Consider the following 23,113-nt stretch of genomic DNA (forward strand, 5'->3'; position numbering starts at 1 on the left):
CAAGGAATTGCAGGTCTCCCCTGATGCCTCCCCAGTGCTGGAGAGACAGAACTGGAGGACTGCAGTCTGTCCCAGACTGGTGAGGAGGGGAAATAAGGAGGAAGAGCAGGGTGTGGAAATGAAACCCTCCAATGCTGCTGAGGCCAGGCTGCATCCCCAGCGAGCAGGTATGCCAGTGGAAGGGGGGAAATGTCTGGTACCTGAGCAGGGACAAGGCCAGCAGGGGCAAGGGGAAGCTGTTTGTGGGGCGTACAGCACAGGGGATTCAGGGGAGGGGTGTGCAGTGGGATGTCCCAGCCTCATCTTCCCATCTGAAGGTGCCTCCTTCCACTCTCTTGGATGTGCAAACAAGCAGGTGAGGTGCCTGATTGAGGCTTCCAGCACATCAGGTAGGAGCACAAGTGGCACATGCCAGACTGCTTCTGTTTTTGGGCTGACATGAGAGGTGGGACAGCACCTCTGTACGGCCACAAATCCATTCTGTGTCGCTTGAGGTGACGGGAACTATGGGCAGGGTTTGGCCCTCTGGGGAGCCAGGAGCCGTGTGATGCTCTGTGAGTACAGAAGGGTGGCTTGGGCGAGTGATGCTGTTTCTGCAGGACCCATGGCTCTGTGGCACTGTGCATGTTAAGACAAAATAGATGTCAACAAAAGCCCTTCCTTTTAAATTGATATTTTTAAAATGTCACTAGAGACCCGAAACACAAGGACTGTAGTGAAAGTGACTTGTTTTCATGGAAACAGAGGCTACAGACAAGGTGATATTCACATGGCATTCAAAGGTCCAAGTTCTACAGGAAAAATTTCTTTCAAAGACTTGCAGCTCGATGAACGATGATAGCACCAACATAAAACCATAGCCACGGGCGGGACACAGCGCGCCCGGCGCGTACCTGCCGCCGGTGAGCGCACAGCCCGGCCCACGACCGGCAGCGGCGGCTCCGCGCTCCCTGCGGCCCGGGGGGCGCGGGCAGCTCCGCCACAGTCCCGGGGGCACCGGGCAGCTCCGCCACAGTACCGGGGGGCTGCCGGGCGGCCCCGGGAGCCGCGGGAGGCTCCTCCTCCGCCCCGGCACCGCGGGCAGCGCGGCGCTGCGGGCGCCGGGACGCGCCGCGGTGCCCCACGCGTGCGGTAGGTGCGCCCCGACGGCGGCGGCGGCGGCGGCACGGGGGCAGCGCCGCGGCGCTGCGCGGGACCGGCGGCCCCGGGCTCGGGCTGCCGCGGGGGGCGGAGGGGCGGCTGTGCCGGGCGAGCAATAAGGCAGAGGAGCCGAGGGGAAACCCCCGTGCCGTGCCGTGCCGTGCCGCGGTGCTGCGGCTGTGGCGCTGCGCTCCGCGCCCCGCGCAGCCCGCGGGCGGCTCCGGCGGGAGGCGCGGCGGGGAGGGGGCGGGTGGGCGCGCCCGGGGCGCAGCGCGGGGCGCGGAGCCGCCGCCCCGCTCCGCTGCGCTCCCTTCCGCGGGCATGCGCGCCTGCCTCGCACATGCTCACTGCGCCCGCGGCGGGCGCGCACACTCCGCAGCGCCGCGGCTCCGCGCTGCACCGCCGGTGAGTGGGGCAGGGGGCTGCGCGCCTCCGCGGGTGCGGGCTGCCCGCCGGGCTCCGCGGGCCGGAGCGCTCCGCGGGCGCGGGGCGGGGGCGCGGAGCTCCGGAGCCCGTCGGGGGGCGGCTGCGGCGGAGCGCGGGCGCGGAGCGGCTCCGGGTGCGGAGACTCAGAATTAGCGCGGGGAGTTAATCGCTGCTCAGTGTGCGGTTCGGTTTTACCGTCAAGCGAGCCCCGCTTATTAATGATTTTAATAGCTTTTAAATAAAGTGAGCCGCTGCACTTTCCCGCGGCTGCTTCTATGAGGAAAACTTGTATGTGATTTGTGCAGTTTGAGTAAACTTTTCAGAGTGTTAAATTGTGCTTGAGCCCAGTGAATGGCCTCTAAAGGAAATTATTCATGGTATACAGCTACTGTTGCTCAGACGTTTCAAATAATTATATATATTCTGTTGTATAAAGTTGTGATTGCTAAAATACATGTAGTGAAGCAATAAACAGCTTATTGGTCTGTATCAAATATTAACAGAAATTTTGTTCAGCGCAATATCAAATTCACGCATCCCTGAGCGCCGTTAAAAGCAGTGGCAGAAATGGTTTATTGTTTTCTTTCTCTTGTGGACTTCATTAATTTACTGGGAATTTCTTTTCTCTGCAATGCCATCCGTGGAAGGGTCCCTCCCCTTCTCCCCCACTTTATTGAGAAAGCATGTTTGAATTTCTTCATGCTATCCACATCTGTGGGTATTAGGGCAATCTGGTCCACAAAAGATGGCATACATTTAAACTTAGTAAATCTGTGTCTAAAGTAATGCTTCTTAGATAGTTTCATACATTTAGCATTGCATTGTTTTGTTACTTGTTGCTTCAGACAGGATAAATTCTTTCTCATCATCCCTTTTTACTTGGGGAAAACTGTTTCCATTTCGTAATAAAGCTGAATTTTAATTTCTGCTTTGAAATTGAAGGCATCGTGTGCCCTCAGATGTAGCACAAGCAAGTAGGAAAGAGTTGCAGTACAAATGCCTCGAAAATAATCAGTACTCATAGCTTTGGAGACATTCCAGAAACTTTTTAAGCATGTTTTGAAAATTTACTTGAAATGGTACAGCAGCTGATAACTTAATTGTTCTAACTTAAAACTCTTAATTAAAAAAAAAAATCTAAATTTATGTTGTAAAATTGAATTGTGTAGTTACAGAGTCAAACTGTCCATGTAATTCTTGTGCCTCTTCTACTCACCCGCCAACAGGTCAAAACATTTGGCTAAATAACAAGTGGTGTATGCTTTTGGTTTTACACTCATTGATTTGTTTTGCTTTACTTTGCTTAGCCCACTCCCCTCAGCTCATTTTCTTTTAAAATTGTACGTGGAGACTCGATTCCCATGACTCGCTAATCTTATCACCATTATTTGGTTGAAATTTTTTGAAACGGGTTCCTGTTTCAAATACCTCACAACATTGGCAGCCTTAGGTTCCATTAGAAAAGCTTCATTAGGGAGAAATAAAAATGTTGTTGATAACTCCCCCTCCAACAATAAGCCCCATATTCAACTCCACGGTGTGTGCGGATATGCCTTGAATTATAAGAAGGAATTAAACTCAGGTATTCACACAAAGAATTTGATCTCAGAATATCACTTAAAGAGTCTCATGTGTTGCTATGCATAGCTGGTTAATATGCTTTTTTCCCCTGCAAATTTAATAATTTAGCTATTAATCCTGCAAATATTATGCATGTTTAACTTTAAGCCTGCGAGGTGTTGGGCTGAATTCTGCGTGGCTGTGTTTGTGTGTCAGTGTGTGTGTGCACACACTGCTGACAAAGAAAACAATTAGAGACGTTACTAATTTTCTGCTGTCTTCCCAACTGTTATTTATGATGTGTAGTAGTACAAGAGCTATTCTGAAATCAGCTATAATTCTCTTCAGTGAGATTTGTTTCTTCTGTGCCAAATTTTGCAGTAACCAGATGGTCTTAAGGTGTCTTCAGCCGGAGAACAAGCATGAGCAGTGCTGAAGACTAATTATTCCTTGCAGTAAATTCCTTCTGCAATAAATTCACAGGTTGTTAGACCTAATCTGTGGAAATGATTGTTAAGATTGCTTATGCAGTGAAAAATGCTTTTATAAATCTGTGAAAACTAGCAGAAGTTCTTAGAATGCCAAGAAAATATTTTTGAGTTAATTTTGCCTGGCTGGGGTAACTTTTATTTGGGACAAACTGTTAAATGAAGTTGCAAATTCAAATCCTTTTCATAAGCCATGGAACACTGCAGTTTTAATATGAATATTTTGAATGTATCCTGTAAGTGGAGGGGTCATTTGGTAGATGATGTAGAGAAGGAAATTTCATGCTGCCGTTCCGGGTGTATCGTTAGTTTCATTGTACCTGTGTATTTTTCACAGCAGTAGCATTGTATATTTCAGTAGTGCATGGAGGAGCATCCTAGATTAACAACCAGGTTATTTTCATTAAATTTCACGTTGTACTGCACATGACAGGAAAATAGTTAGGAACAAAAAAATATATTCAGTTATAAACAATGGTATATATTAAGTAAAGCCATTCAGGCTTAAATACGTCCTCCTTTTTGGTGGCTTAATTTAGTTAAAAATACAAGATTTTTTTTTTTTTGGTATATGTCTATTAAAAAATGTAAGTACTCAAACCCCTTGGCATTTCCTCACTTTGATATGAATAGGGAGAACTTGCCAAATCTCTTTCCCTTCCTTTTCTGCTGAAAATCCTGGTTGAGACTGTTCATTAAGAGATCCCATCAGAAAACAATTGTTTTGTGGCAGTCAAATTCTTAAAACAATACTTCATCTTTATTTGCAGATCTTAACTCAAGTAATGATGTTTAACAAACACCTTGTTTTAATCAGGTGAGGATAAGCCCTTCAATTAGGATGCAAATAATTGCTCCTCTTGGTTGGGTCATTTGGGGCCTGGAGGTGTTGCCATTTGCAGGTAGATTTGGTGCTACCCAAGGTTTGAAGCAGGAGAGAGGAGAAATCTGGAATAAGAATTTAAGTTTTTTGCAAAATATTTTTTTATTGCAGCATTCAAAACCCGATCCAGCTCCCTTCTTTGTCAGGCTGTTCAGCTGATCTTGATTTACTGCTGCAAGAGGTGTGAGAGGAAAATTGGATCCAAAATAATGTTCACTGCAGAGATGGTTCCAGTGAGTGTGTCACAGAGTGAATAATTAAAAATAGTCAAACCTCTTTTCACTCAGTCTTTCTGCTTGTGCTTTAATTATATATTTTAATTATTTCAAAGATGTGTAAAATGAGATGAGAAAGATTACATGGGCATAATCCTTCCCATTTAAAATTATTTGTCTGCAGCTGCCTAAGTCCTGGCATTAGGAGTCACATACAAACATGTTTATTTAACATCAGCGTTATCTGTTAGATTGTACATGGTTCATTAACATGGAGAGAATAGTTTTTGTTTAATAGTGTGTGGGAGCTGCCAGAGGTCAGGAGGGGTTGTTTGCCTGGAGTCGAGATGGCATCTTGGCTTTGCTCTCCTCCTGTTTGTCACCTCTGCTGTGCCCGGAAAACGCTTCCTTAGTGCCGTGCTGAGCTGTCTTCCCTGGTGCTGAGAGGCTCTGTGCAAAGCCAGAAGTCTGCTGCAGGGTTGTGGTAAGGTTTATGGGGAGTTTCAAGGGAGGTTTGCTGTAATTTGTGGGGGATCGTTGTAGTTGGGGTTCAATTAGAAAAAGCAGCTTGGGAAGGATGGAGCGGGAGGGGACAGAGGAGCCTGAGGTATTGTGGTGCCCACAGAGTGTGTGGCTGTGATGGAAGGATTTTACAGATTTGGGGTGATGGCTTGGGAAATTGAGAGTGCTTTGAGTGCCAGTGAATAAGGTTTTGTTGGTGTGGCTGGGTCAGAGCTGGAGTCAGACAGTACCTGGTGATGGTGCTGAGCTGCAAGAGGTGGCAGCACAGGATAGGACCCTTCTCTCTCCACAGAGCTTGTGGGGGGTTCTTCTCACTCTTTCTTCTGCTGGATTAGAAACGTGCTTGGACACCTAAAACCATATCAGGGACTCCAGAAATACAGAATTACCCATGGCCTCAAGTTTAAAGAGGTCAATTAAAGTGTTTTACTGTGACTTCTGTATATAAGGTAATAGCCACACACTGCACAGAGTATTGGGAGAGACGTGCACACCCATCTCCATGCACGATTTTAATTTTAATTTTAATTTCAGCTTCTTGAAAATGTTTCTGAATGTTTCCTACAAGTCAGTGAATTTCTCCATCCTCATTTGGATGATGCCGGCTCTTTGGGCTTTTTGTGCCTTGGAGGGAGGTAATTTAAATTTCCATTATAAAAAGGTAGAAAATTGCCTTCTTTGATTTTTATCAAGCAAGGATCCCTGGTAGATAATAACCAAAAGGCGTAGAATAAAATGAGCATTATTGTAGAATTCAAAGTGCAGTGGAAGATGCAATGTGACTGAAGCATACCACAAATGTGCAGTTTTTAAAAAGCATAACAGTAAAAATAGAAGGGCTGAAAAAAATAAGCTGAACTACTGTGTTGATTATAAGTTGTAGATGAATCACTCTTAAGGCCTGGATATTGTTTTTAAAAAGCCAGCAAAACATCTATTTCTAAAAAAAATAGCAAGTTCCCTGAGAAGGGGGGGGGGGGAGAGAGAGAGCAAAAGTGTTATCTTGGAGGAGGGAATGTCTGGGGTAGGGTTTTTTTCCTTTGAATTATTTTCAACAAGTACTTACTCTGTTCTGTATTTTTAAGAAATTATGTGGACAGCAATTTTGTTGCTTTACCAAGGCAGTGAAAACACCAAGAATCCTTTTTATAATTTGGAAAGAATGTCAAAAGAATGAAGTAGTTAAACCTAAGTGTATTAGATCATACGCCTTAAATGCATAAATAAGCATAGCTGCAATCACAGAAACCAATGTTAAAACCACCAGGAAAACTCACCCACAAACCGTAATGACTTAGAGGGAATGACCTCAGCCATTGTGAAATTTGTGCCTATTTGTTGACTGACATTTATTTAGTAGAAGCAGGGTGCATGTTTTGTTGGGGTGTGGGATCTCGTTATTTGCAAGACTGCTGAGGTTTTTTTTTTTTGTTGTTGCTGCCAGGTTTGAATACAAAGAGTGAAAATGGGCTCGAGGCTGTGAGAGCCTGGATATGATTTGGGCCGTAGCAATTTGAAAAGCAGGTGAAGGGTTTGTTATTGATGCACAGAGAGTGGTGGAACTGAAGTTTGTTGTTCAGATGTTAGGAACTTCCTTGATGATAGCCCACTTCTAACTTATTCCCAGCTGGTTTTCTGTTAAGGAAATGAAGGTTTAAAGTATTTGGTTACAAACCTGAGATTTCTTCACGTCTGTGTCTTTGCGTGAGTGCTGCATGAAAAGCTGGTGTCATTCATCTCCCCTCTGCTTTTTGGAGAGGAAATTGATGCATGGTAGAACCTCAACTTGCCTTTGCTGCAACACCACTTAATAATTCAGGGAAATGGAAGTCTTGAATTATTTTAACTAGAATAGACTTCTTCAGGAATGTTTTTACATAAAGCAGCATTACAGACTCCAAGCTCGATCAGAGCCATGTCTCTGTGCAAGCAGGATTTGTCTTTGCTGCCTGCTCCTGGCTGTGAGCTCCTATTTTTTATTGGTTGCAATAATCAAAGAAGTTCCAGTTTTAATCGTCCCTTCTTAGATGTGCAGAGAGGTTTGAGAAAATGGGTCAGTTTGTGCTGTTGGCTTGAACACCTAAGTCTAGATATTCGGTCTCGTTGTGCAGAAATTCTTGTTTGCCATCCCTGCTTTTGAGAAGGAAAGCAGCTCAGCTAAATAAATAATCCTAAATAAAGAAAATTATTTAATACTAGTCAGCCCAGATAGTAACTGGTCAACCCATGGAGAGTTGGTGCCTCTGTCTATGCTGGAAAGAACAGACTTGACAGAGAAACTCAACCAGAGCGGGATTTCCAGAGACAGGGGGACGTGGGGAATGTTCCTTAAACTCTGCAAATGCCTTAAAAACTGGACATGCCTCTAGGATTACGCAGGCACCCACAAGAAACAGTGAGGGGAAAGTGGGGCAGCATCTGAGATGTTTTTGTTTTTTAAATAGGTTGAGTAAGCAGAGCAGTCTGGGGGCCCCAGTTATTTACAGCTCTGTCTGTGCACCACGCAGAGAGCCTCATCAGCTGTCCTGAAGACAAGTTTTCCATCTATTGCAAATCGTGTCTTTTGATGACACATTTGATTTGGCTGTTTGCTGTGTAATTGTCCTACAGCTACTTTGGAAAGAACTTTGATCAGTTTTGAATATAGATCTGTATCACTAGTTTTGATTCCCCTTGCGACTGCTCCTCTGTGCTCAGTTACCATCCATATAGTTTAATTGCAACTATCTGACAATTCTTTGTTTCTAAGACAAGACAAAATGTATTTACAAACTACTTTATCCTCCATAAATGTTGACAGTGTGTACTTCATTTTTGTAAGCTATGTAAATTTATTATTTTTCCCCGCTACTGTGGGTGAAACAAGACAAAATCTTGTCTAAAATTGAGCAATACTTTTTATTTGAAAAAGAGAGATTGTTTTTTCCACCCCTTAACAAACTAAAAAGCACCATTTTTTCTGAAAGGCAACACTTTTTTAAGTAAAACATGTGATTGTTATTTTTGCTGTATTCAAATTTTTCTTTTTATTCTTCTTTTGTATGCTGACTTTATTTTTGAATTTATAAACCTGTGTTTTTTGCTAGCTTACATTTGATAAGTGCTGTGTTGATACTACTCCTCTTCACTGAGACAGATTTAGGATTATGTCAGCCTTAATGCTTGTAGCAAAATACATAAATTTTATCCTTCCTTGTGTTCAACTGTGCATAAATGTATTAGATCCAGTCGTGCTCTCACTGCAGTTCCCAATCATTTCACTTCAGGGTTGAACTTTATTGAGTGGGAGCAGTTTTAAACCTTCTGTACTCGTTACAAAAGTGCATATTTAATTTTTTTTTCAATCCCATCATAACTGCTGCCAGTGCAAGTCCAGCTGACTTCTTCAGTGTCTGAGCCTTGCAGAACCAGAGTGGGAATCATCTTTCTGTGCTGTCCATGCTCAAATGCCTGTTTGCAAATCAGCAAAGTTTCCAGCAGCAGTTAAAAAAGATGGTAAATCTGGATTTGGTGGAGAGAGGGAGGTGCCATGGCCCTATTGGTACCAGTGGTTGGAACCTCCTGTACCAAAAACTTGCAGTGATATGACTTAGCCCATGGTATCACATCTCTGACCTGGTACTCCTAAGTGTGTTGGTAGAGTTAGGTGTGCAGCAGGAAAATAAGGCAGACAACATTTATCATTTTATTTATTGAAATAAAATTATGAGATCATTATTCTGTGTAGCCTTGGTGGCTTGTTGTGTAAATACCTACATTAGAGGAATCTTGTTTTTAATAAAATTCATTTCTCTCTGAACAAGAGGCGAGCTTAGGTCTCTGATCAGAAATACATAATCATTCAGCAATGCTGTAAGTGTGTGTCACCCTGCACAAGGCAATGTAAGATTATGTTCTGTATAGCAAATTTCACAGACCTTTGCTGTCTTTCCCTCTTCAGTGTCTCTTCACCTGAAAACTCTTAAGTTGTGGTTTGAAGGAAGGCGTGGTCTGCCTATATATATGATATATATATGATTTCATATTGCTTGTTTGGCAGCCATCCTTCCTGTTCACTGCAGCAGATGAATATAATTTGGGGAGAACTAGATGGGGAGGGGGCTGAAGAAGCCAAGTGAGTCTGCTGTAAAAATATTTGAGATGCAGCAAAACCTTCTGGGCTAGATTAGTTTTGAAACACCATTTAGGCCCCCTGATAATTAGGGGTGGGGTGTGGAGACAAATGCTTGGTTTGTAATTGAATGTAATAAAGGAAGACAAATCTTGGTTTCTAATTGAGTGTAATAAAGGATGCTGCTGCTCAGAGTCAGAGGTGTTGATGCTGGAGCTTGATGCTTTCCCTCTTAAAGCCCAGGGCTTCTCCTTGCCCCAGCCCCCTGCCACAAATCAGGATTATTCACTGCCAGCAGTGGTTTAACCATATCTGTGGTGGGGCAGGGTGGTTCCTGAGTGATGCACAGGAGCACTGTGCCCTGGTTGAGGACGGGAAGTGGAAAATGAATATTGTTTTGAACTTGAACCCTGAGAGCAGACAGAAGGTAATTATTGGAGCTGGAACTCCCCCAGGAGAAGCGGAGGAGTGATGCTCTGCGCTTGTAAGGAACACTGTGGGATCTTAAATATCTCGTAGCGTTTAACGCTTTGGTTTTACATTTCTGCTTTTTAATTGATCTTCTGCTCTTCTCTTTTCTTGGCAAATAGAGGAAGAAACAATTGGATGTAGACTTAATGTGCTGTATTTATTGATAGACACACTTCAGCCCTCCTTTTGCTGGTGGGGCAGGACTCTTTAAATTTCAGTCTTGGTGTTATTTTCTGTTGTAAAATTAACTCCTTTGCTGCTGGCTTACTTAGTGGACCTATTATAGTTTGAAAAATTAATTAATTGATGATTAAAAGCATATAAATGTATATGAAGCCATTTAATCAGAAGCTGTAAGCCACTTGTGTAGTATTTAGCTTTGATTATAAATTTATCTGCTTTATGAAGTAGAAAACCCCACTGTAATGACACAAAATATGTGGTTGTAAAGTTAACATTTTGAGAATCAACTTTTAAATAATATATTACTACTAAAATCATAGTAGCTTTCTAGAAAAAGTTAAAAAGGTAAATCTCTGCCTTCAGTGAATATTTTGCTGTATTTTAGTGGCCTGTGGCTTCAGTAATCTACCTAAGTGTTTTTACATTTTTTTCCCTTCTCTTTTGGCTGCTATTTTACAAGTTCTTCAACAAAGAATAGTGAGTGCCATATTTCTCCTTTTTTTTACAGACTGTGTGGGGTCTTCTGGAGATTTTTAAAATACTGTTCCTTATTAGATAATTAAACAAGGGAAAATATTTTTCTGTTAATTTCTACCTATGGTGGTGCATGGGTTTTCTTCTCAGAAAGGAATAATTCCATATTTTAAAAACACCATTTAAAGTATGAAAGTGAAATCACATTATTTTCAAAGCATAATTAAATACATACTATTTACTATAAAGTCTCCCTGACCAAGTTCAGAAGACTATTTCAATGGTGATGAAGTTTTAGAGGCAGTAAAATTAAGTCACTATAAAAGAAAATTGTGTGATGATTTATTGTGGCAGAGCAGGTGAAATTCCTCTCGAGATTTTAATATCTTCCACCTGGTATAGAAATGAAAAGAAAATATTCTCTAGCTGGTGACTAATTTGTCACTAATACCCAGGGGTTCCTTCATTACAATGCAGAGATGTCAGTTCTAAGAGAAACGCACGGTGAAAAAACCGAGTGCAACTTCCCGTTGGAGACAGTTACAAAAAGGAGGAAAAATAAAGGTCTGGAAAGCAGCCTAAGTCGTGTGAAGGAAGGCTCTGAAGGTATCATTCAGGGTAAAATGCCTGGGGAAGGATTTTACCTGCAGGCTTCAGTGGAATTCATGGGGACAAGTCTGAGGAGGAGCTCTGGCACACAGCAATGCCCAGTTCTATTCCCAGCTGCACCTACTGCAGCCTGGAGATTGCTGCAGGAGGAACTGCATTGCTAAAAAAATGCAAAAAGCCACATTCTGCCTGCTGATGGCTTTTATTCTTTATCATGGTGTTAAATGAATTGAATGCAAGGCTTGGGTGAAAAAGCTGCTGGGGAATATCTGCGGCTCGAAGCTTTCAGCAGAGAGCGTGGTGTTTGTGCCACATCAGTGTTTTGACAAGTCATTTTTCCCCAACAGAAAGTTGCTCCAGTGTTCAGAGACTGGTGTGGTGTCCTCACTTTGCCTTTTGCTGCATTAACAAAATTTTAACTCAGCTCTTGTCCTTCCAGTGCTGCCGTTTCCAACAGATTGGAGTGAGGAGAGCGTGAGCCAACGCAGGCCCAGGGGAGAGTGAAGTAAGGATTTCAGTCTCTCTCCCTTAAGAAACAAGCTGCTGACCCTGCAGCAGCAGCACTCTTGCTTCTTGGGGGCTTTCTGGTTTAGTCCAAGCCCAAAAAGTTGCTTGGGATGAGTGCTTGCAGTAGATATCTACGACAGAAGTGATTCGGTGTTAGGACTCCAGTGGTGTTAGAGATTTGGGAAGGAGAAGTGAGTGCTGCACCAAACAACATGAATGTTGGAAAAAACCTGCCCAACAAACAACATGAATGTTGGAAAAAAACCTGCCCAACAAAGGACATGAATGTTGGAAACAACCTGCCCAAGAGCTTTGTGGTGGAGGTGTTTATGTCACAGGGGGAGCCCTGCAGAGTCCAGGCCATGGTAACACAGTTGTGTTTCTCACTGGGAAGATTTAATCTCAGCTGTTCTATGGTTAGTTGGAGAAATGGAGGATTTTATGTTCTGTCAGAAGGAGATTATTGGAAAGGAAATTTATGGGATTTGCTGCATTTCTTCCAGTTATAGTGTATTCTTCAGTCAAAGCACTGAGATGAGTAACAAACACCCTTGCATGTGTGCTGGGTTGAGGGTGGCCAGATGTCCACCCAGCTCCTCACCTGTTCCCCATCCTCAACAGATCAGGGGAGAAAATATGAAAAAAAAAGCTCTTGGTTCAAGATAAGAACAGGGAGTTTACTCACTAACTCCCATCACAGGCAAAACAGACTCAGCTTGGGGAATGATTTTGATTGAAAGTGTAGTTGTACTTGTATGGTAACGTGCTGGCTGTGAAATGTGTTGTCTTTTACATGAATTCCTGAACTAAGGACACTTTTTTTGCATTTTCAGGATCTTATATTTCCTAGATATGTTTTCTTAAGTGTGTTTTTTGATTTTAAGTTGCCAGAAAATTTGTAACTGCTCTGAAGACTGGAAAAGCTCCTGTAGGGGACTTCTCCTCTTCCCTGCCTCTCCAGAAGCCAAATCTTCTTTAATGTTTGGAGGCATTGGCCTGTATTCTATCAATATTCATAGCTAAAGTGTAGAAACAGATGAGATGGTCTTGCCAACAAATGGTGGCCATCCTCTTGATTTTAATCATGCAACCAAAGCTTAAATAACATATAAAATTTTCTTGATATGTTGGGCTTCAGGGCTTTTCAGCTATTAACCTTAAGCTTGCATGGCAGTGTTTTTTTACCTTATTTATGCTGCAAAAGAAGGCATGTTCAGTTCCTCATGAGCCACTTGCCATTTCTGATGGTGATGGCAGCTCTGTGCCTAGGAAGAGCCTGGAGAGTGGAGGGCAGAGGTTTTCTGAGGAGGGTAAATGATCCTGCTGTTCTCAGTGGAATTAAGTTTACTTTGAGAGGGATCTTGCTGAAGATTCGCCTGTAGCTGCGAACAAGGTGGTAATTAAAGTGTGCTGCTGGTGTTATCGCATATATGAATGTGCCAGATGCTCTGGCAAACTAACATTTTGTTGTGCTGCTTTTTTGTCCTCAAGATAGCCTTACATTTGTGTTCTTGTCCTGGGAAACAAGTTAGAAAAGTCATTTGAACAGCAGTGAGCTCAGGAGAGAGAGCTCTGTGTAAGCATTTTTATGTTTAACCTGACAAGCCAAAGTCTTGCCCCAAAATGTTGTCTGCTACTCTCCAAAGAAGCTGTCAGCCCTTCATTAATCATTTAGTGGTCCTTCAACTGCACAGTAAACAAAACCCACCAGGCCTGTGTTGTCCTGCTTGCAGCCAATTCTCTTTTGCTCAACACCTCATGGAGAACTTGGTTTGAAACCCAATCTAGCGAGGTGCACCCTTCCCCAGCAGACTGCTCTTAATGGCCAGGATGTCTCCTTAATGAAAGGGCTTTGTTGTGCCAACACCATGCTCTCTGTCTTTCCTCAAGTGGATGCTCTCATCCTTGATGCAAATACCATTACCAGAAGAAGCAGAATGGAACCTGCAGTGTTGTAGTCTCTGGAACTCAAAGTTTTGTAATTACTCTTGGCGTAGACCCGTGGAAGTTATTTCATACAGGAGTTTTTCAGCATCACTGAAAAGCAAGCTCCAAATTTTGTCGTGTTTATTTTTGTAGTGCCTGAAGTGGCTGATACACCCTTGTGACTTTTGGAAGTGCAATTTGGATTGGATTCTGCAAATTAAATGTTAGTAAAGAAGAAATAGCTGGGATGTGATTTGTTGAGGTGTTTTTCACATGGTCCCCTGACAGTGAACAGTCGGGTGCTCAGATGTTGGTGCATTACTTATGCAAAAGGAAGTCAGAGTTTAGTTGCCAAAATCTGATTTCTTTAACTTGTGAGTGGATGGAATATAGGTATGCTTTGCCCTGAAGCCTTAGCCTAGGAGTTACACAGCAGTTCCCAGCACAGTACATTTGAAGATTTCCAGGCTCACTTAAGTGCTGTCAGCCAAGGCTTGTGTTCAGTCTTAAGCATTTTTCGCTTCACTTAGGAGAGCCCAAAATAATCAGTGCTTGGAAAGGAAGCTGTGTTATCCTGACATGAGTTTAAAAGAAATATTACTCCCAGATTGCACATGTCTAAAATACACTTCTCAGATTTCTTCTGCTGAATGTTAACTTACAATGGGGAAGGTAAGTGACTGTGAAGATAATTTTCATGTTTAATTAGTTGTGTGCATGATTCATATGTGTTTTATTCTCATTTCAGTTTCTTGCCAGCCTTGTATTTTTATATTGCTGTAAATCTGTGAGTGTGTATTTGGAGGCAGTACTTGTGGAGTGATGGCCACCAGCTCTCATCTTTTTGAATGTACTGAATGCATTTTTAATCTGAGGATTTTAACCCTCTAGATGCTGACAAGGCAGATTTATTTTTTTCCAATACAAAAGAGATACAGTCTAGTTGTCTTTAACAATGCATGTAATCTCAGAAGAGTAAATCCCAATGCTTATCCCTTTAAAAACTCCTCAGAGAAAGAATTGCTTGGAGGAAAGAACCTGCTAAGCTTTCTTTGGCTCAAAAATACTTGCAAGTACCCTGAAGCCAGCCACTGTTGTTCAATGATACTAAATGTCAGTGAGCAGCCTCCCACCCATCCCTAAATGCAATTTAATTTTCTAGTTCTCTAGTTGAACTTTTTGGCTCTGTTTTTAACTGCAGTAGATGGCTGTCAAACTGTAAGCATGACAAGAAGTAAACACCCAAAGCTGCAAATACCTAAAGTAGATATCAAATAAGAATTGCTTAAAAGCCTGTGTATGAGTATAATTTATGGATTAGGTGGTATGGGCAGAGTCCTCAAAGCCATTCAATTAATCTGTTTGTCAGGTAACAATATAATAGTAAAAGTGGTGCCAACTTCAGCTGTGTTGGAGTATTTAATTGTAATCCTGTGTTTACAGGGAAGTGCAGGTAGCTGTCACCTGAACAGGGGAGTAATTTGGGTTTGTCTTAGGTGGAACTACAGTCACCCCATGGGCAGTGGGACCCTCCTGAAGCAATGGTGTGGATAGATCCCATGTATCACAAAAATACATCACAATTCCAGAGTGGATTATCTGGCTGAGAGCTGTGTCCTGCTCAGCCTGGCTGTGTCTTCCTGTCTCCTCTTCAGTGATAGTGCCATTGATGTGCTGTGGGCTGGATCAGCAAGTTCATCCTGTAGAAAAACAGTAAAAGATGAGTTTGTTGGTCACTGCAGGAGCCTGTGGGTGGCCCAGGGACAGTTTATGTCATTGGTCAGTTGTAAAGCCTCTGAATGTTTGCAATCAATAGGATTTAATCAAATCCCAGGATAGATGATGATACAGTTTTGCAATTACCGTGGATAGCTGAACTTCCAGGCAACAATTTGGGAAAGGAGCCAATTTGCAAGTAGTCATTGTAGCTGTTGAGGATTGATCAGCTTAATACTTCAGTTTACATGGGGTTTTTTAATGTTCTCTTTTATTCACCTAATTTATAAAATTTCAGCCCTTACCTGGCTTGAACTTCCAACAGCGTGTGCCAAGTCCTGTCCTGTTCATCCACCTGTTTCCCAAGGGCAGTTTTAGGTTGGTATTTTTGAAATGTGCATCTTAAACACATTCCAGAGGAGGTTCAGAGGAAGATGGGAAGTTTACTGCTGCTTTCTTTTGTAGCAACCAGAGGAGCTGGAGGAGAATCGTGGTTGTATACTGAATGACAGGAGTGCTTGCCCCAGTCATAGGAAGCCCAGGACAATTTCCTCCTGGTGCAGGCTGTGTGAGACATCCTCAGTAATACACTGATCCTTATTTAATTCCCATTTGGAATCTTGTCAGAAGTGACTTGCCCAAAATCCGACACTGTATTAGTAGGACAGTGATGAAAACCAGGTATCCCTAATTTCTGAATTCATTGGTGCATTACCTACTTAAAACCTCTCTGAAATGAGCTGTAGCAATCCCAGTTTCTTGGCTGCAATTTGTAAATTGTATTTTAAAATAGCATTGTCTCTTCCTTCAACGGGGGTTGATAGGATTGACTGACAAACCATTTTAATTACTGCATATATACAAGGAAAACTTCTCTCTGACAAAAACATATTATAGCTTGGCTCTTGGTACTAACCAGCTTAACTTAAATTTCACATCTTGCTGCCAACAGCTGCCTAACTGAGACACAGTGCTCATAATAAATGAAATTTCATGAAAAAGAAAAATGAAAACTTCGTTCCAGCTGGATTGTAAAGGCAGTTGGACCATTTCTATCATCCATATAAAGCTGCCATCCACATAAACATTGCAAATTAGTTTTTCATTTTTAATAATCAGGATCAGACCTTTTCTTATTATTGAGGCAAATGCAAGCTATTAGAACCATACCATTTCATTCAATGTCCATTAGCTGTTGAATCCCGTCCAGAGTTAAATGTTGGAGTTTTTAGGGAGAAACTCACCTTTTAGTTTCAGGTTTTCGGGTTTCTGACAGCCTGCTTGGATGCAGAGCCTGGAGTGAGCAGGCTGCTGTGGCCCTGCTGGGCAGCACTCACAGGGGTGTTAGTTACATCATTTGTTCTTGGAGCTGGAGCTGTGCATTGTTGAAAGCCCTGCAGCTGGTGAGTGCTTGCCCAGACTACCAACAGGAATCTCAGCTGAATTATCACACACCCTCCTCTCTGCACATGGAAGAGATTAATTCTTCTAGCCACAAACAGAATGAACACTTTGTACTTAGTACCATCATGTAAGTTCATGCTGAAATACAGTGCCAATAGCCAGCTCTTTAACCAATAAAATCACAGTTCTAATAACCATGTGTTTTTACAGCATCCTCATCCCAAAGGATCAAAGCAACGCTGATTTATTTAGCTTTGGGTCCCATCCCCTGCTGTTCTCACTCCCTCCCCTTGCTCCCCATGAGCTCAGCAGAGCCATAGATGAGCTGGAGCCCAACTGGTGGTGTGTAGCCCTCAGCAGGGAGGGACACTCTGCAAAACCACACCAGAGAACATTTCAGCCAGTAGAAGTGACAGGCAGTGTTGTGGGCAGACAGAACACAAACACCAGAGCCTGCTTTGGCCAGGGGTCAATATCCACACGTCCAAACTGCTGTAAAATTTGTTACTGACAATAAATGGATTAAAAGTTTTAAAATTCAGCCTCTTAAAAATTATACTGTGTGTGTCATACAGCTTTGCCTCTGTATAGAAAAATTTGTTAAAGGCAGAGCTGACCTCTCCAAAACCTGGCTGAGGATGCCACAAACAGTGTTAGTTCAATATGCTGGAGGGGAGAAATGTTGGTGTGAGTGCCTGAGGCAGCAGGTATACATTGTGCACTTGAGGTGCCAGCAGCAGAATTTTGTCCTTGAGTAGGAAAAGGTGAATAAAGCTGTCAGGGAGCTTTGCCACCCCACGGCTGAGCTGTTGGTAATGTGATCACGCTGCTGTAAGGGCCCCTTGTCCTGGTGCAAGTGTGTGCTGAGCCATGGTGTAACATCTCTCCTAAGCAGTCCCTGGGGGCTGTCAGGATATTTTACCTCAGGGGTTTCCACAGTTGCAGGGCTGGTTGAAGTTCCTTATCAAAAGGCAAACTCAGTACAGGAAGATTTCTGCAAAGTTCAGTGGACAGAACTATTTAGCATGCAGTGCTGAGTCTGCATTACAGAGTTTTGTGGTTCAGTGTGTGGTGGTTCTTGATTACAGCAGCAGGTAGAACTCCAAGACCTGCTGTGAATGTAGATGTAGTTAAAATGTTTCTTGCTTCAGAGTATTTATTTCTTATGATCAGAGAAAAAACCCATGTGGGCACAAGATACAAATTGCCATAACCAGGTCACTATTTTGTTGAGAAATAAACCAAATATTTGGGGTTTGCCTCTGAATTATAGATCTTTAGAAAGGCTTAATAATTCCTAATGGCTGAGCATTTTACTTCTATGCCTAAAATTCTGCTTCCAACTAAAAAAAAATCGTCTTTTTGTAAAAGAACCTGTGGCTGTACAGCTACAACTTTCACTGTTTTAAATGCTTTTCCATGTTAGGTGAGTGCATGAAATAGGTTGTATGCTGGCCTGTGGGTCTATCAGAACTGGCAGTTTGTCAGGGAAAAAGAAACGGATACCCTGCACAAAAACCCTGTCAGCAACTGGAGAACAATCCTATTCTGGCATAATCCTTACTCCAAGATATTTCTGCTGCTGGGGAATATTGTCACCTTGAGCTGTGCCTTGTTTGCTGCTGCCTGGGGTCTGTAAAGCGGAGATTGCAGCCAGTACTTGAAGCAGCATCAGTTTTTGTTACCACGAAGAGTCAGTGTTGTTGGGAGAGAGGGCAAGATTACATGATTTGTGCTCAAAACGGTGTTTCTTCTAGGTGCTGATGGAAAGAGAAGGTCCAAAAGTGTTTGCTGCAAAAATGTCACTACTTTGTGTCTCTGTAGATGAGAATGGCAGAATTGCTTACATGTGTCTGCTTCTGGGGAGAGAATAATTGTTGGAAGAATTTAAAAATGAGAATGATTGAGTATCTAAAACTGTTCCCAACACAAAGTACAAATCTTTTTCTGACATTTGATCTATAGCGTTCATAGATCTTTTATATACACAGAGGGATTTACTGCTTTGTAATCAAGCTGCTGAAGAAAAACGTTGTCCTTTTATTCGCTGGGGATGACTGTAACAAATTAAAATGGTTTCCCATTAGCCTTCCCTACTTAGCTGAACCACTTAAAATGACTTGGGACTCTGCCCTTTTCCGACCTCCTCACCTTTGCTCAAGCATTTCTGCTTCCAGGGGTGCAGCAGGGCTGGTCCCACATCCTCACCTCTGTGCCTGCAGTTACAATTCATGTTGGGCTGCAAGCAGAGAGCGAGGCAGAGCCCAGAGTGAAAAGAAATGTTTAGTTTTAAAAGCCTCTTGCACTGCAGGTGATCTCTGACATCAGAGGCTGCTGATGGTGTCAGGAGCTAATTGTGACTTGATTGCATGTGTATTTTCCAGTCAGACTGTGCATGCAGATGAAGGTAGGTTGTTTTGATTTTAGGTTTTTGTGGGCTCTAGGGTTTGTTTGTTTGTTTGTTTGTTTGTTTTATTGCTCCTGTGAGGTTTCTGTGGCAATAATGGTTTTACCAGCTTGTGGGCAGAACTGTAGAGCTGAAACAACCAAACCTCTAAGGTTTGTCTGAGCACAGAAGTACATTTTAAAAAGTATATGTAAAATTCTCTGTTTCTCACGTTTATTAAATGCAACCAGAGTTACACTGATTTACAAAACAAACTGCAAGTTTGAAATGGTTTTTCTGTCAAATATACAGGTCTTGTTTTATAACTGACTGAAATATTAGTGCCCTAATATTAAATGCCCACACAATAATCAGTTTTTATGATAAAGAAAAAGAAAGCCAATATTTGGGTAGTGTATATGCAGTTCAATTCCAGATTGCTCCAGTTATTATAGGAATGGAAGATCTGTATTTCATAACAAATTCCTAAATCTTGTTTGCTCCTTCCTGTTGCTTCTCTTTGTACCCAGATTCTAAATTCAGGTTTTATACCTCTCACTGGCTTGTAATAGTGACTTGAAGGTGATGTAAAGTTGTCTTAGTGCAATGTCTTAATCTGGAGAGCCTTAGAGAAGATTCTACAATTGGAACAGGGCAGAGAAATACATGGCATTGCTGAGTTGTGATACAAATGTGCATAAGGAATAGTAGCAGGACTGAAAAGTTTTTTATCAAATAAAAATCACTTGCTTATGCATAGAATCCTGACCAGACTGACTTGTTTCTATGCTGGGAAAGAACGCAGGGCAGGCCTGGAGTGACCCCAAGTTTGTGGTGTGCAAGGTGGTTCAAACATCTGACTTTGGAGGCACCGCAAGTGGAAAATCCCCCTGGCTAACCCTGGGCATGCACACCCCAAAGGATGGCATGCTGATTAATGCCTATAAATCAAATTTATGTCTTGTTTTAGAGACAGCGGAGCTGGATAGAGCTCCAGCTTTGTCCCAGCACAAGTAAATGCAGTGGGGAGAGAGACAACAGGAAAACAAATGGAACTCAGCAGAGGTGTCTCATGGTAGCCTCCTCTTACAGGAATTAGTAGCTAATGCCAGCCCTTAAGATAGAGGAATAGTTCCAAAAACTGTCCTATCAACCCCAACTGTTCCAGTTTTGAAGTGTTTTTGTTAAGCAAGGGCTAACTTGTCAGAACAAAAAGAGCAGCTGGAGGATTCTTGGCTGGTCATAGTGAAGATCTCATATCTTAAATATTTTCAGCTATCTGTGGTTATTCCACATAGGTAAAAATAACTTACAGTCTGCATAAATGGGGAGAATGAACACAAGGAAACACAAGCTGACTGCAAATGCTGCTTGTAAAAGAAAAACATAATCTGTCTGTCATTGATCAAAGGAATAAAATCATAGCTGAGGGCAGTTGGGTATCACTGGTGTCTTCTGGTCAAGGGTGTGCTGGGATTTGAGTAACTCTTGGAGTGTTGTGGGTTTCAGGTGGGTTGTACAGCATAGGCAATGTCTGGCAAAGAAATGTGAAAAACTTCTGAAGTTTCTGAGACTCTGTTTGGATTCCCTGCTCTTGTATCTCGGGCCATTGGGGTGCCAAGGACAATATTTTGAGCAGTTGAGAAAAGGAAACGTTGCCTAATTTTGCAATTGCTGGTGAGTGCTTGCATCCTGCTGGGAGGAGAACAGCCCAAACAGAGTGTTTGCCTAGTGAGACTTGTCCCTGCTCCAAAGCGCACTCTCAGCTTTTTACATATGGAACTATGCAAGAATTCATAACCTGACCCTCTGTTTTATTTGTGTGTATACATAACCTGCAGTTCATTACAGAAATCCTTGCTGCAGCTCTGCCCCTGCCCTGTCTGGGAGTGATGCAGAGTCAAGAATGGCCGTAGAAATTGCAAGAGGTTTGATACAAAACCAAGAGCTTATCACTGGTGAGAGAATGATCTCTGGCATTTCATAAATCATCAGCAGGACTGACGTGCTGTTGGAGATTTGCATCCTTAGCAAATTAATCGTGCTCGGGAACTCTTGGGTAGCAATGTTGGATAAGTCTCTGTGCCAAATAAACTGCAGGGAGAGGGTCCTGGGGGATGGGAGGTGGAGAGGAGCAGCCAGGCTCAGCTTTCACATTACCTCAGTGTTGTCCTTGATAGCAGTCTTTAAAAATATCAGTCTTTAAAAACTGTTCAGCAAAATGACAGTGAAAAGCTTCTCAGCAACTTGCCTTGCTATTGGCAGAATATGAACAGAATATGGAACGATTTCTGCTTCTGAACCCTTCAGTGTCATTCCTCACAGGAGGTTTTCCAGTTGCCTCCCAAGTCCCATCTCAGCTCTCCTCCAGCCCTGGAGAACACATGGTCATGAGGATGAGTGGAGGTGTTAGGAGGTACCACAGGAAAACCTCTTTTAGGAGTGAAGTTCCCCTGGAATTCCACCCACCTGAGTACTCACGTCAAAAACCATAGAGCTTTTCTTGGCAGGAACCCAGAGTTTTGGTGTAACCAAAGGTAATTTTGCCAGCCTTTCTAGAATTTCATTGACATGCTCAGTTATTAATAGATTCTTGTGGTATTCACACAACTGTTTTTCCCTTGAATTCACCAGACTTGACATTTGAATTCTAACCCAATTAACAATATTTGCCATACACTGCAGTCTCAAATGCACACTTAGATGTAAGTTTCCATACAGCTAAGGATGCTGTTTGTCCCTCTGCTTCTCTGATGTTATCTCCTTTTTCCCTTAAAAAATAAATACAAATGAATACCAGGAGCCAAAATAAGTGTTGGACTATTAAATCATGCCAATTTTTCAGTTGCTGTGTGTAGCCTGCAAATTCATTTCTCTAGCAATGCAGAAGACTAATAAATCCATTCTGTGCACAGGTATTTGATAAACTGACTTGTATATAGCCTTTACTTGCCTTTTTCCTTTGACTCCACTTTTCTATTAACCAGACTGGAATGCTTCCACTACGAAGCAGAGCAATTAATTTCAGCATCCTGGAGCCAGGACTGTGTTTTGGGGGTTGCCATACATTGCATTAATCTGGAGACCACCACTGCTCATTCAATGTTCTGGTGTAAGTCAGATAACCACAGTTAATGACTAAACCCTTGGTATAAATCTGCTGTATTTCCAGACAGCTGTTAGATTAGTTCTCTCAATTCTGCTGCAGTGCCAGTGGATGCCAGCAAGTTCCTGATTTAAATGCTTTTTAATGCTTTGTGCAGCACTGGACACATTTTATAGAGCTGAGTAGGAGATATGCTATATTGTGCTTAATAAACTGTTCTTTAAAATATCCATGATTCAGCTGCTTGCATGGATAAATGTATGCTTAGCTTTGAGAAAAATCTTAACTCTTCCAGCTTTCACTGTCAGGCTGTTCTTAAAACTTGGACTTCTGCTTAAGGTGTGTGTACGTGCTTTTCATATTATTTGTCTCACATATTTACTGGCAAAGTGGTATGTGGCAGGACAAGAAAAATGTTGCCTTTTTCAATTAGATGTTGTTAACTTCTCTCCAACAAGCCAGAAACTCAAGTTTTTGTGGGCAGTCCACAAGAATTAGAGGGAAATAGATGGAGTCTAATTCTAGCAGAAACTTGTTTTGTTTGTTTAGAAATTGTACTGAAAGTTTTTGTGGGTTTTGTTTGGGTTAGTTTGGTTTGTTTTTTGTTTTTTTTTTAATCCAGTGCACAGAAAGATTTCAGAAATTCTGTTTTTCAGTAGTACTCCACAGCATTTCAAAAGGCTTTTCTCAAGATTGCATCCCATGAGCTTTTTTACTTCTGTGTCACACATTCTTCTTATTTTGTGCTGTTTTCTTAATGATTTTTGTCTTTCTTAGCTTTCACCCACTGGTACATGAATAAGGAAGCAATTCCTAGATGAGTTTAGGAGATGGAGGTTCTGACACAAGTTGTCCTCCCGTGTGAGACCTTGCAGTTTGGAATCTTTGCACCCATTTACTCTGCAATATCTACTGCTGAAAATACACCCTGTGAACCTTCAGGAACTGTGTTTGAAGTGCAGGATTTTAAAAGGTCAGATGATGCC

At 42.3% G+C, this 23,113-nt stretch overlaps 1 protein-coding gene across 4 annotated transcripts in view; it reads left to right on the top strand.

Moving 5' to 3' along the window:
- Positions 1 to 893: 893 nt before the first annotated feature.
- EYA2 (EYA transcriptional coactivator and phosphatase 2) overlaps positions 894 to 23,113 on the top strand; it is a 91,396-nt gene continuing 69,176 nt past the window's right edge. The window contains exon 1 of one of the 4 annotated variants that reach the window (XM_074553796.1): positions 894 to 1,131. Coding sequence is in view for 2 of the 4 variants with exons in the window: in XM_074553795.1 (XP_074409896.1) it covers positions 1,481 to 1,545 (65 nt within the window). In the remaining 2 variants the exon portion in view is untranslated. Of the gene's footprint in view, positions 1,132 to 1,382; positions 1,546 to 5,047; positions 5,197 to 23,113 lie in introns of those variants that run through there. The other 3 variants (XM_074553795.1, XM_074553794.1, XM_005491288.4) reach the window with 3 other exon arrangements.

The sequence above is a fragment of the Zonotrichia albicollis genome, chromosome 17 (genome assembly GCF_047830755.1).
Source record: "Zonotrichia albicollis isolate bZonAlb1 chromosome 17, bZonAlb1.hap1, whole genome shotgun sequence".
In the NCBI taxonomy this organism is placed as follows: Eukaryota; Metazoa; Chordata; class Aves; order Passeriformes; family Passerellidae; genus Zonotrichia; species Zonotrichia albicollis.